At 44.8% G+C, this 14,599-nt stretch overlaps 2 protein-coding genes and 1 non-coding gene across 3 annotated transcripts; 1 reads left to right on the forward strand and 2 right to left on the reverse strand.

The window, feature by feature from the left end:
* Positions 1-229: 229 nt before the first annotated feature.
* Positions 230-2,903, reverse strand: LOC136463712 (folate-binding protein 1-like). Its single transcript, XM_066462694.1, has 4 exons — positions 2,648-2,903; positions 1,608-1,966; positions 972-1,306; positions 230-638 (listed from the first exon to the last, which is right to left on the reverse strand). The coding sequence occupies exons 1-4, from the start codon at positions 2,730-2,732 to the stop codon at positions 530-532; spliced, it is 888 nt and encodes a 295-aa protein (XP_066318791.1). The 5' UTR covers positions 2,733-2,903; the 3' UTR covers positions 230-529.
* A 175-nt stretch (positions 2,904-3,078) lies between these two features.
* On the forward strand, positions 3,079-3,266 carry LOC136468275 (U2 spliceosomal RNA). The gene has a single exon (XR_010761791.1). It is a non-coding gene; the product is annotated as a U2 spliceosomal RNA (small nuclear RNA).
* A 604-nt stretch (positions 3,267-3,870) lies between these two features.
* Positions 3,871-4,946, reverse strand: LOC136463713 (FCS-Like Zinc finger 15-like). The gene is made up of 2 exons (XM_066462695.1): positions 4,527-4,946; positions 3,871-4,427 (listed from the first exon to the last, which is right to left on the reverse strand). The coding sequence occupies exons 1-2, from the start codon at positions 4,739-4,741 to the stop codon at positions 4,292-4,294; spliced, it is 351 nt and encodes a 116-aa protein (XP_066318792.1). The 5' UTR covers positions 4,742-4,946; the 3' UTR covers positions 3,871-4,291.
* Between the last annotated feature and the right edge of the window lie 9,653 nt (positions 4,947-14,599).

A 14,599-nucleotide genomic window follows, 5' to 3' on the forward strand; every position in this document is an offset into this window, starting at 1 on the left:
TTTCAATTTCAAATCATGCCAGATTGCTGTCAAAAAAAATCTGTGAGCCACTCTGATACATACAATTCTTACTTTTAGAAACTTTTTCTTGGAAAGGAAAAATGCATATATATTATAATATAATAATGAGTTTGGATTAAGTTGGTTAACAAAATAGACATGCTTCGCGAGAAATGGTCTTCCATAGATATACGTATGCATATGCTCTACTGTCCTAGATAAACTCACAGATCACAAATCATGTAGGCATGTCGCTAGATATCAATGGCAGCAAAAAAGTCATTTCCAAATAATATGTACATGAGCTCATCACAGCCCATAAGTTCTGCATTCCAGGAATACTCAGTGACAACTTATAGAACTCTCCTTCTAAAGAAGGATGACAAGGAGGTCGTAGCTGATGTATCTAAGCACCAAGAGGGACAGAGTACACTCTATTGTTCACAGTTGATTGATTATACTGATCCACAAAAGTAGAACCACAAGTCCAAGAATCTTCTATGAGTAATACTAAGTTGCCTATGCCTTCCTAGCTCCGCTTCGTTTGTTGTGGGTTGGCTCTAGAATCCAGCCTTCTCAATCTCATATTGCGAGCAATAGCAGCTTGCTTCTGGCGATGGCTGTAGCTCTTTCTTTTGCTGCACAGATAAATGAGAGTTTGAAGTTCAACAGAAAAGAAGGGATATGAAGTGCAAGCTTCCAATGTGCCATCTTAGCAGGAATTTAAGGCATCATGCCACATAATTGCAAGATTACACTGAAACAGGGACAAATCAAAGTTTTTTTTTTTTTTGCTCCTTTTCCTGTAGACCCATCATCTATAAATAGCTTATGCAGTATCTATTCCAAAAATATAAAACATACTCAGATCTACAAGAATTATTTTATGCACATACTTTAGTACCTAATAGAGTTAGGTTTTTACCTATCTATGCATATATAAAGTGAAAGAGAAAAGGAACATGCAATACCTGATAAAAATAAGGCCAGCTGTGAGAACCATTCCTCCAATTGCCCATGAAACTCTTTCACCGACAGGCATTTCTCTTGCCCATCTCTGAAAATCTTGAACGTCCCATGAAGCCACACCACTTAATGTTGGACGGTCTTTTGAAGAAGTCCATGAATCAGAGATGGAATCCAAACTTGCTTTCCCACCATAGCAGAAAGTGTCATCAACTCCACCAGAGCTGGTCTCAGAAACTTGAACAGTGAAACCAGCAAGACGGCATAACTCTGTGCCGTTAGAGACCCATTTATGTGCTTTGCCACAAATGATGTCACCTAAACCACAAGGAGACAAGGCCTGACATACCAGTAAGGAGCATATTCAGAACCAAACCATGAAACCATAATCAACAAAAAAAAGATCAGCAACAGAAGCTAAAAATCTCTTAGCACAAGAAAAGGGAACTACAGCAGAATCAACAGCTATTCAGAATGTACACAACAGACAAGGGCCAGGACATGATTGTTTAGTGTATAATTATAATCTGACCATGGAACTATCAAGCTTAATCTAGCAGCAGCACTTTTACTTGGTCAGTACATGTTTGAGGTATCAGTACCCACTTGTCTCAATTATGTCACTTAATCAGAGGGTTTACCTGTGTTTTCATATCTACAGAGAAGTATGATTCTGAACAAGCTTTGAAGACCATATCACAGAATGATGCGCATACAACAGGAGGTCCAGGCCTGACACCCACTCGTGGATCACATATTGAGCACTCGAGCAATTCCCACAAATGAATACATTCTTGACTGCCTTCACCAGCCAATGCAAGGTTTCTCACTGAAACCAGAGCAGGAAATGTCTGCGTCACATCGCAACATGTATTCTGACGGAATATCCTACACAGTGCTAGATCTCTGCGCCCCTTGGGTGCTCTTCCAGGAGGCTTGCCTTCAGATGAAAAGCCAGGGAACCGTCCACCTGGTGAAACACATACACCTTTTGGTTGTCCTGGGGGAAGAAGAAAAAGATGACATAAGGTACATGATATAAATCAATGGACTATCGCTACCATAGTCATCTACTGAGAAATTACAAGTCTCATCTATCTTAACAAGGAGCAATCATTCAATCTGCAACCACAATATTCATATATAACCAAGATAATCTGCATTGCTCATCAATCTTACAACAACCGGCAGTAGCATCAAGAACCTGAACTATATGACAGTAAGGTAAAACAAAGCCTGCCACAGCACAGCTTACCTTGATACAGTATATAACAAAGCCTGTAACAGTACAGCTTTCACTTGATATGATCATAGCTCATCTAACAGTTCCTTTCCAAACCTGTCCTCTGCGTTATGAATTATGAAACTTCGCAAAATGCCAACAATAACTTCGAAGTAAGGCCTAAAGCGCGCACAGGTAGCCATCTCTAAACTGCCATCCCTCGTTTTGCTGTAGTTTAAACTTCTTACTCCAAGACTAATTAAATCTACATGCCTACACAATTGGGGCGACCAAATACACGACCAGCAAGGATCCATTCATGGCAACTAGAATCTCTAGCACCACATACGAAAACTTAGGGCAAAAACACTTCCCTCCACTGATTAAGTTAACGAAACCAATAATACACAGAAACTAAAAATGAGATCTTAGACTCGCAGGAGCGGCGACTGTCCGTACCAGCTGACGCGAGCGGCGAGAGGAACAGCAGCACCAGGAGGAGAGTGAAACCGGTCGTCCTCCGCGGCCGCGTGGGAGAGCCCATCGAAGCAGCCTGCCCGCCGGCCAGCCGGCGGCGTGCTGCGGCGACGAGAGGAACGGCCGGTCGGCGAATCGATACGCTTCGGCGGCGTCCGTGACTCTACACCATACAAGTCAACAGCCTCCTCCCCCGTTCGAGCAATGGGCCGGATGCGACGGGAGGCCCAATAGAAAAACACGGCCCGGTTTTGCTTTCCTCGCTCAGGTTGCCAGACCCCGTCTGCAGCCGTTGCGTTTGGTGGAGATGAGACAAAGCTTTAGTACCACATCGGGAGCAGAGCCTAGAGGGAGGGAGCTATAAAACAAGGGGCAGGGCACCGTACAAACTCATACCTTTCTTCGTCTTTTGGCTAAGATCTAGTGTCTTTTGGCTAAGATCTAGTGTAGTATTTGTTCTTATCAGTTTAATATCTAATATGTAGGCTATGTGCTCATTTTGATGTTAAATTTGTTTTTGTGGGGGAGAATCCACTACAGTGGCTGGGCCCTTATGCGTAGCCCAGCCGTTGAGCTGCTGGCAGGGTCTGGCGCACCCCAACCAAAACAAAGATAAAATGTGTTCTCTGTGCCGTTGCTTTACATTTTGGACTAATGGGTACATTTTGGACTAATGGGCCAGCGTAGGCCTATGTTTCTGCAGCTGCTACTGGCTAGCAAATCTATCTGAGTAACCAAACACTACCCAACAACGACCAAAGTTAATTCACCCAGTCTGAGTAACGTTAATCGCAGCTTATCTGCGGAGACTTGAGAGGCATCATCTTACCGGGATAAATATGTCAACACCGATACAGTAATATTATTGCACAAGATAGAAATTGTACAAAATTGAATACAAGAAAGAACTAAGAAAAAAAATACAAAAGCATTTCCCTCCATGTGCACCGCAGATACCGCCAAACTCAAACTTGAACAGCGCATGCACGCACATAGGATCAACTCCGGTCACTGATCCACCGTTGACGAACGCAGTTAATTTTGCGTGTGTAAGCCAATCTACATTGAGAGACGTAACAAAAGGGAGAGGCGTCCCGCTTACTACTCGGTCGATCCTGATCCACTTCATGAGGTGGGGCCCAAGAGCGGCTCCAAGTCCCGTGTTTAGTTCGTCAGATTCGGCTCCGCCCGAATGACTGTAGCGGTACTGTAGCTGCAGTGTCGTTTTGTTTTTATTTGGTAATAATTGTCCAATTGTTGACTACTTAGGCTCAAAACATTCGTCTCGTAAAGTACAATCAAACTGTGCAATTAGTTTTTTATTTCCTCAACATATAGTACTCTATGCATGTACCGTAAGTTTGATGTGACGGGAAATCTTCTTTTTGCATAGTGTCAAATTCTGGAATTTGGGGCAACTAAACATGGCCTCAGTCATGGCCATCTTATCCAGTGGGTCCAGCCAGATGCCACACACGTACTACTACTCGATGGGTCCCACGGGGATGAGCTGTCAGATACTTCCACACTGTGTCTGTTCATCCATCCTTGCCTCCGTCTCCCATCCATGAAGATCTGGTTATCTGGTGCACCTACACGGAGAAAACCTGGTTGTCCTGGCCGCGTTCAGTAAGCGACACGGCCGCTGCCGGCGACTCGCCGCCTGCCGCGTACGGTGGCGGCATCCGCGCCATGGCCGGCGTCGTCGTCCATAATGATCTGCCGGCACCGGCACTCCTCGCTGCAGAACGCCCGGTCGCCTCTGCATGCACGGTTGCACGCACATCATCACATACACAGCCAGTCAAACACACGTACAAACAAAATAAAGGCTCGTGAGACGGCGCGGATCACAGCCTACCTGTACATGTAGATGTCCATGCCCTCGGCGAGCTCTCTGTTGCAGAGGCAGCAGCGCTGCAGGAAGGAGCCCGCGGCCGTCGCAGGGACCTGCTGCTGCTGCTTGTGTTTGGAGCTGTGGATCACGAGGGTGGCCTTGCTGATGATCTGCGCCGCCGCCGCCTTCCCGGGGTGGCTCTTGCTGTGGTGCTCCAGGAGAACGCTCAGCCCGGCCATCAAGCCAAAAGCTCATAGGCCAGAGCAAAGTAAGATTAGCTAGTAGCTACAGCTATTGTGGATTGGATGCAGGATGCTCGATCTAGCCTGTTTTTTTTTTCACCTCTTGGTTTTAACCCCTCTGTCTTCCACGGATCCTTTTGTGTGTGATGATGGATATTTTACTCCTTGGAAGGGGAGATCGCCTGGTGTGTCTATATATAAAGGAGGAAAGAGGAGGGCGTGCGTGGCAGCATGGGGTGCTGTGTTGCGCTTAAGGCCGAGCAGGGTTAGCACTTAGCAGGCAGATTTTGATTGGAGAGTGAGTTCGCCAATGTAACCCTAACACGCCTAACCACGTAATAACACCTTAAATATTCCATTGGGACTGTCCATACTAGTCCATTAGTAATCTCAGCAGCTAATCACAGTGGGGCCTGGTTTAGATTGCAAATTTTTGCAATCTGGACACTGTAGCACGTTTCGTTTGTATTTGATAAACTTTGTCCGATCATGGACTAACTAGGCTCAAAAGATTCGTCTCATGATTTACAACCAAACTGTGCAATTAGTTATTTTTTCTATCTATATTTAATGCTCCATGCATGCATCCAAAAATTAATGGGACAGATAGAGTCAAAAATTTGGAATTTTGAGCCCGGAGCTCCATGGCTACACACTCATCAAGACCGTACTCCGAATGGTCCAAGCGTTCGCATCACCCGTTGCCAACTTGCCATGCACCAATGCAATGGTCGAGGACATGGGGCCATGGAGCACCGAGCAGCAACAGCAACTAAGGCAAAGGCTGCGGCCCGCGGCGCTGCCCTGCCCACTGCCCACTACTGCACTGCCCTGCGTTCAGGCTTCTCTCCGCTCTCCTCCCTCCACGTGTAGGTGACAGGACTCCGTTGTCGCTTGTGGCGTACGGATCCAGAGCTGTGGCCGCCCGTGCCTAAAGATGGCGACGATACCCGATAGCCGGAGGGTATTTGATTTAACGGGGATAGGATTATATTTTTATCATCTAAATTGGTAAGAATCCATTTTCAACGGGTATAGCAGGTACAGAAACGTTTTCAGTTTACTCGTCCTCGTTACCCGTTGGGGAACCTGACTATTTGAGCTGTCATGCGAGTACTAGACCCAAAGATGCTCAACATAGGTATTTTGGCCAAAATCTGAATAATCATATATATAGTTTGTGTGTTCTAGGAACATAGTTCAATTTTTCTACACCATCTTCGCCAGCAGCATAAGCACGCTTGCCTCACGAGCGCTCGTACCCATCGCTTCCTCAGTTCGGTCTCTCTGCCACCTTTGCTCGTCCTCCTCGCAACCTCGCTCCTCCTCGGCATCTCCGAGACTCCGACACTTATACCCGGGTGAAGAAGAAATGTCTTCGATTGCAAAGATGCGACCCCAAGTGTCCTTGTTTATCGGGTATGCAGTACCCGTCGGGTATCTGTTACCCGACCGATGCCCGACGGGTACGGGGATGGGCAAGAATCTATACCCGAGACAGTTAACGGAGACGGAGACATAATGAATTCTCCGTAGCGGGGAAGAGAACGTTCCGGCGATACCCGACGAGTACATTCCCGTTGCCATCTGCCCTCGCTGTTTAGTTCAATGCTCCTACCAGACTGCCACGGCCAACGGGACACTCAGATTTAGGAGTACCTTTTCAGATCATTGTGCTACGCAGTGTTCGGCTAAACTTAAATTTTTACTCTGAAAATATTGTTCATGCTAGAATGTTGTGAGAGAAAAACACTGCTCTAGCTAAAAACTGTAGCCAACCAGCCAGCCAAAAAATACCAGCCGAACACAGCCGCAGTCCTACAACGGTACCCCAGTTAGGGCGAGTTCTCTGGCGTTTTTTAAATGAGATGCACCTAGCGTATCCTTCTACCTGCAAAGCCATGTGATGAGCTTGTGCAGAATTAAAGGGCAATAATAACCAACAAAATTTACATGAAAGGGACTTAGAGAGTACGACACAGGACTGCCATTTATGTTGAGGCGTACGGATCCACTGTCCCCACATGTGATCTGGCCGATCGTTCCCACTACCCTCGCTGTTTCGTTCAATGCTTCTACCACGACCCAAGGGACACTCATCACTCGTCAATATGCAGCCTGTTCGTTTCGGCTAGATTAACTTATAAGTCATGAGCTGAAGTACTGCTGACTGTTTTGGTGTAAGAGGAAAATACCTTTGGCTGGCTGATAAACCAAGCCAAATACAGGCACATACAGCCTGCCGAACAGGCCGATGGTTTTAGATGTAAGAGTACCTTTTCAGATCGTTGTGCTACAAATGCAAGGGCGGGTCTAGCGGCGTGGGTGCTCAAGCCCCCCTACGACCGCTGATTCCATGGAGTCCCCCTAAAGTCCCTTCAAGATTTTTGTCATGACTGCTTTGAAGAAGAGAGACAGAAGGTTGAAGATAGACGATAAACTTGCAATTTTAGCCCAAGAACTTTCATTATCTGAGATCTGTCACTCAGTACTCCAACGGTACCCCAATCAAGGAGACTTCTCTAAGGTCTTTTGAAATGATATGCACAAGCGCACACTTCTAGCTGCAAAGCCATGTGATGAGCTTGTTGGGAATCCAAGGGCAATAATAACGGACAAAATTTACATGAAAAGGAAAAAAGTCTAAGTAGTACTACCTCTGTCAACAAAAAGAGATATATAGTTTTTTTACTATACCTAAACACAATATATATAGGTATATAGCAACAACTATGTACTTAAAAAAACAAAATGATTTAGAATTTGGAAGAGAGAGAGAGAGAGAGAGAGAGAGAGAAGGTCTGGGTGCTTGAAATGAGCGGTGTCTTACTCCACGCATGATTAAGTTTCCTGGGTATAAAAAAATTGTCCCTTTTTTATTATGAATTGGGCGGTTTCTTGATGTTTTGTTAAAACAGGAATGCTATATGACACACATGTGTTTTGTTGTTTGTTGGCACACGAATTTTATGTCCGTTGGATTGGCTTCAAGATGCGTGCGTCTGGTTTGGCTGTTGTTGGGTCCGATGTTTCTTATTGGGTCTAGGGCCGCACCCGCTAACACCCTACACCACTCGACGCGGGGACTGGAGGGAGACAGAGACGGAGATGGGGAGACCACGACCGCGCGACTGGAGTCTGCGCGAGTCACGACGGCCGACACCCGACGGCGACCTTTCTGCCTCCGTGCCCTCCTACGGTCCTGCCCTTGGCTGGTCGGCCCTCCGCAGTCCTCTTCCTGTGCGGCTGGTCGACGCTCCTGCGTCCGGCGTACCGGCCTACCGGCCCCTGCGGCCCCGCCGTCTGCAGCCCCGCTCGTCGGCCAATGAACCGGCAAGGCGGCCACCGACCCAGGTGCCCCCCACTCTGCAGATGCCCCCACCCCTCTAGGGTTTCAGGTGTGGTGCTTTAATTTGTCCACATTCCTAGAGATCGAGAACCATTAGTGACTTTAGAGTGATTTTGTTCTAGGTTTTCGGTTTTGGTTGCTTGTATGAATCGGAGCCCATGGAGCTGGACACGCCCCCCTCCCGATGCCTTGGATGCGGTCCACACCGCCGGCAGTGATAAGGTCAGCTGGTGGCCTAGATCTGGGGATGGGCACCAATCTGTTGTGGTAGTCGCGGCAGGGCGCCACCCGATCTGCTCCCTCTGCGAACGTTGTCGCTAATGGTGCTCTGTTTTTTTTCTCTTTTCCGTGTTTGTTGCAGAGTAAGGAGTGGGAAGGGGTAGACGCTGTTACGGGCCATATCATCTCCGCCACCATCAGTGAGAAAAACGGCAAACCAAAGCAGGTAAGCTACGATTCTCTCACTGTCTGTCTGTGTGTCACGCCGATGTGGGCATCAATGTTGCTGCGGTTAGTGCACTTGGAATGGTTCCGCTTGTTTAGTACCCGATTTGCGGTCAGAATCCGTCTTCATCTGATGGTTTGCGCATGGGTTCGTATTCTGTATATCTTGTTTAGCTGCTACTAGATAGCTAGAGCAATCATGTTCATGAAGTTTGGTGGATTAGTTCTATTGTTGCCGAAAATGCCTTTTGTGTTACTGTATTGAACCACAACCACAATTCTTTTTTTCAGCTATAGTTAGTGCTTGTAGGTTTGCTCTCAACATGTTACTATATGGAATGGCTAATGTGTTTTAGTTAGAGCTAGTGATTGAAGTTAGAGCACCTGGCCACAGTTCATTCTATCTTGCAAGGTTTGATCATGTACCAACGTGTTACTGTAAATGTTGTTCTGGAATCCTCCTTGTTAATGAATGTTTGTCCAACATTCTTGGTTTTGTAAATCTGGTGATCATTTTTGGCATCATGTAACTCACTGATTACCTAAAATTAAATAATCTAAAATAGAATAATTTGAAATAGAATAATGTGAGTTGCCAAATCAAAAATGATCTGAGTTGCTGAAAGCTCTAGTTTTGTTTTGGTGAATTGATGAAACCCTAAGTGCTAACCTAGTTTATCAAGTGATCATGAGATAGATAGCACATTCCAAGTGGTGAAGCAAATGAAGATCATAACATGATGATGGTGATGCCATGGTGATGATCAAGTGCTTAGACTTGAAAAGAAGAAAGAGAAAAACAAAAGGCTCAAGACAAAGGTATAAATGGTAGGAGCCATTTTATTTTGGTGATCGAGACAATTAGAGAGCATGATCACATTTAGGATCGATAGCCATACTATTAAGAGGAGTGAAACTCGTATTGAAATACGGTTATCAAAGTAACACTAGATGCTAGTTTTGTTTTGGTGAATTGATGAAACCCTAAGTGCTAACCTAGTTTATCAAGTGATCATGAGATAGATAGCACATTCCAAGTGGTGAAGCAAATGAAGATCATAACATGATGATGGTGATGCCATGGTCATGATCAAGTGCTTAGACTTGAAAAGAAGAAAGAGAAAAACAAAAGGCTCAAGACAAAGGTATAAATGGTAGGAGCCATTTTGTTTTGGTGATCGAGACAATTAGAGAGCGTGATCACATTTAGGATCGATAGCCATACTATTAAGAGGAGTGAAACTCGTATTGAAATACGGTTATCAAAGTAACACTAGATGCTCTAACTCATTGCATATGCATTTAGGATCTAGTGGAGTGCTAACACCAAAAATATGCTAACACATGTGCACAAGGTGATACACTTAGTGGTTGGCACATTTGAGCAAGGGTTAGGAACTTCACCGGCGGAGTGTCCGCCCGTAAAGTACGGACAGTCCGACGATGCCACCGGCGCCCTATACAGAAAAGACGAAGGTCACTGTAAGTGACCGAACGCTGGTATCAGAAGGACCAGCGTGTCCGGTCAGTAGAAGCAACGAAGACGCTGGTGTCAGTCTCTAACCGGATGCTGGGTCACTTAGTGACCAGATGCTGGAGGGCGGCATCCGATCCCGCTAACGTGGTAGTGCACAGAGGAGACGCCGAGTGACCGGACGCTGGGTGAGTCCGGTCGAGCATGACCGGACGCGTCCGGTCGTGATTTCTCATTTCTAGATGCTTACTGGAAACGACCGGACGCTAGACTTCACACCAGCGTGTCCGGTCACTTGACCATTGGGATTGAGCGCTCAGTATTTGAAGAGAGGGGACACATGGTGTGCATCGCACGATCGGACGCTGGGGTCCAGCGTCCGGTCAATCAAACCGGAGCGTTCGGTCGCCCCATGTTCAGTGCAGTGAGGAGCCCAACGGCTCTATTCATGGGGGCTCTCTGTTTAAGCCCCATGATCGGCTCAAGCTCACCCTCTTGGCCATTTTGCATTGGCATAGCAACCTTATGAGCTTAGCCAATGCCCTCCCACTCATCTCCATCATTGATTCAACATCTTTGTGAGATTGGGAGTGAATTGCTTGAGTGTTTGCATCTAGAGGCACTTGGTGTTCGTGTTTCGCTGCGTGATTCGCTTGTTACTCTTGGTGTTTGTTGTCACCTAGATAGCTTGGAGCAGCGAGGATCGTCGAGCGGAGGGTGGTGATTGCCTCCGGCTCCGATCGTGGTGATTGTGAGGGGTTTTTGACCTTTCCCCGGTGGAGAGCCAAAAGATATTCTAGTAAATTACTTGTGGCTTGTGTGATCCTCATCTTATGTTGGTTGTGCTTCACTCTATTGAGGGTTTGGTGTGTGATGTCAATTAGCACGTGAACCTCCAAGTGAGTAAATCGCCACAACGAGGACTAGCTTGCCCGCAAGCAAGTGAACCTCGGTAAAAAATCATTGTGTCATCATTTGATTCTGAGGTGATTGGTCTTTATTGGTATTCATTCTTGTGATTGATTGGTTCACTCCTCGATACGGCGGTATAACTATCTTGCTCACTCTCTTTACATTACCGCAAACTAGTTGTCAACTTCTTTAGTGTAGCTAGTTGTGAGAGCTTGTTAGTTTGGTTAGTGTGGCTCTTTAGTTAGCCTTTGAGAGCACACTTAGTGTAGTGACATAACTATTGTGTGGATAGAAACTATATAAACTAAAATTATGGTAGGTGGCTTGCATTTTTAGTAGGCTAACGCAACACTTGCTTCGCCTTATATTTGTCTAACTGGTTTGTTAAGTGTTGTTGTAGAAATTTTTAATAGGCTATTCACCCTCCTCTAGCTATTAGGACCTTACAGTTGCATGATTAAATATTCTGAATAAATTATTCTAAAATTTCTAGGCCTAATCAAACTATTTTTTTCCTTTTTCTAAAAAATAATAACAAACTCTTACAATGGGGGTCTCCCTTGCTGTATGTTCGGGTCAAAGAAAACAAGACAACTATAGGGTGCATTACTAAGGCTAGCTACTAAGTCTTGGTGAGGGGAGAGACTAGAAGTGTTGGGGAGTGCAGTCTTGTAGGCTGAGTAGTTTTTCATAGTACTGAAGAGCTTGTAGTTCTGCCCGGAACATGCTTATTAGTTGAAGCAAGAGTGTTGATGTTTACTTTTTTATTTGTTTGTATTTATGTGTGTGGAGGAGGGACAGGTGTGTCAGTGCCACCATGGTTTGGTTGCCTCTAAATTCCAATTTGCTTAAGCTGCAGTAGCCATCATGCCTAATTGAGCAAGAGATCTCTTGGTCGGCCATTAATAGAGCAAGGCTTTTGCTACAGTTTGCTTGCTTGTTTGTAGTTGCTTCTTCATCTCTGAGTCTCTGAGTATATGCAATTTGACTGTCAACAATAGTTTTTTTGGGTCAATGTTTGCTCTCAGTTTGAAAAGGCAGATCTCTTACTCGTTTTTGCCATTAACTTTTGCCATAATTGCTTGCTTACCTGGAGTTACTTTCTTCATCTACTGCAATTGCTTAGCTGCTGATTCCATTATTCAAAGTTTGTTAGATGCTAGTTGCAATATTCAGAGTGAGATAATTGTTGATTGCAATATTCAGAGTAAGTACTGACTACTGAGCAGTTGTTGAAATCACACATACTGCTTCTCTGAACCTGCATACTACTTCCATTGCTGATTGCAAACAACCATTGTTATTTCTATCATTCCCTGTGTTGCAATATCAAACAAACTATCATGGAATTGTGATTGCTTCTTTATATTCCAGACTCTTGTCTTGACGCTCAGATCAATTATATTGTCATTGCATGATCATTGCAAGATTTGTTCTAAACAATTATCAATGCTTCTTAATTTGCGTGTCCAAAATTTTAAATTTGAGTGCAGAATATTTTCATGGAATCTAAAAATGTGATTGTCATCTTTTGAAGATTCTTTAGTAGCCAAACCCTTTTTTTGTTATGGACTACTCTGCGAGAGATCGAGCACTAGGAACAACTACAATTGAGATACAAATAACTCCAAACCTAGCACTAATAGATGGATTAAATTTTAGAAATAGCTTTATACTAGTTTTCATACTTTTATAATTTAATGGTTTTTGTAATATAGCCATGGAGATGATTATTTTTGTTCTATTTTTGTGCATTCCTTCTATTTTTGTGGTGAAGAAATCTGCTCGTGCTTTTTAAGCAAAAATCTGGTCGTGCTTGGACATGTGCTGCTGCTAGAGCACATGCTTGCTGGCATTCAGGTGAGCCTTGGCCTCCGAAGTGCCGGTATCTTCCCGTCTACGAGCGGGCACAAGGTTAGTAGTGGCGATCAGGTCATGGCACCAGTAGAACTAGGAAGCAAAGGATAAAGACCGAGTGGTGGAGAGTTGTGCTGATTTTTAGTGGTATTGGCTGGATGATTGGTGGAGATGGAGAGGTGTGTCAGTGGCTGAGTGGAGCACTCGATGTTCAGGAGCAGAAATTGTATTTACTTGATTGTTTGTTGTTTGTATCCTGCTTGAACCGCTGCGGTAGAGTATGAGATAATTGTCATTGTTCACTTTGCTATGTCGGCTATCAAAGCACGTCGTGAAGCAGAAATTGTTTTTTAATCTTTATATATGTTGCTTGTGTCCGGTATGAATGTTTTCTGACTAAACTGATATCATCACTTCCCTAAAATTCTAAATGGTGGTGAGAATGACTGGGCAACCCCCTTCTCTATCGTACTGCACCAACGCTTGCAGTTGAGGGCGTTTGGCCACATAGAATGGTGGGGAGACATTTACGCTGCATGCTGCTTAAGTGCTTAATGTAGCCAAGCCAAATTTTGGATGCTTTCTTTTACCAAGCAAACTGTAGTGTAGTTTGTGTTATTCTGCTTTGCCTATGCTGCTAGATGATATGATGTCAATTTGCTTGATTGATAAAATCTTCTAGTGTGAGGATGTCATAGGGTTAGAGATTGGTCATGTTTATGTTTGTTGTGTTATATTGAGCGAGGTAGCTACGTCCCATGCTGCGCGCCATGGTGTAGCTGTCTGAGCATTAGGGCAATTTGTTATCATTATTTGTGTGCAATGGTTTTTAGGTCAACAATGGTGCTTGCTTTTTTTGCTTGGGTTAGCTCAGCTATTGGATCTGATTGCTCTTGATCTATAGAACTAATTTTTGCTTGGTGTGCTTGTTCAATGGTTTATTTAATCTATAGTTGAAGAGATGACTGTGTAACACCCCGATGTTATGCAAGCATTTAGACACTGCAAATTATGCATATTGTGCATCATCAAGCATCCTAAGTATCCATGCCTAATCATGTAAATAATAACTGAAACTATGCTTCGAAACATATGAAACATGCTCGTGAAACATGAATGTTGCATATACTTGTTTAGAGTTGTTTTTGCCCTAATTATGCTTGCTAGGTTAGTAAAACATATTTGGCTATAATTGTAAATCATCTAGAATTATTTAGCACAATTTTTGGAGCAAAGTTTGTATTCAAACTTTTGACAAAATATGCATTTGAAATTTTTATTGAAAATGGTCAAAAATCCTCCCTATTTAGCTTTTGCTTCCCAATTCAAAATCTATGCAAAATTTTTAGTTGGTCCCTAAAGCAAAGTTGTAGAGGATTAAATTCTAAGCAACTTTTATTTTTGGGCCATTTTCAAAAGAAGTTATTTTCTTGCTAAAAAGGGTACTTGAAAACTGATATTTGAAAATTCATTGAAAATAGAATTTGAAAAAGTGTTCTCTCTGTTAACGGGCCGCCGCCTCACTTCTAGCCCGCCAGCTGAAGCCAGCCCAGCGATCCTCCTCGCGCCCGCGCCTCCGCTTTAGCCCAGCCCGCTTACCCGGCCTGCCTCCGCGCTGGCTTCCTTCTTCCCCCGCGTGCGTACACGTCCGACCGCGTCAGGCACGCCGCGTCGCGTGGTGAGCGCATGCCGGCGACGCCGGCTGGGTGGCGTTCCGTGGCCCCCGCAAGCAAGCATGCCTTGCCGTTTTCAAGCCACCGCAGCTCCGCTTCTCCCTGCGCTTCTCATTTCCTCTCCCGCGCTGCCTCTCTGCCTCGCC

The sequence above is a fragment of the Miscanthus floridulus genome, chromosome 7 (genome assembly GCF_019320115.1).
Source record: "Miscanthus floridulus cultivar M001 chromosome 7, ASM1932011v1, whole genome shotgun sequence".
Classification (NCBI taxonomy): Eukaryota; Viridiplantae; Streptophyta; class Magnoliopsida; order Poales; family Poaceae; genus Miscanthus; species Miscanthus floridulus.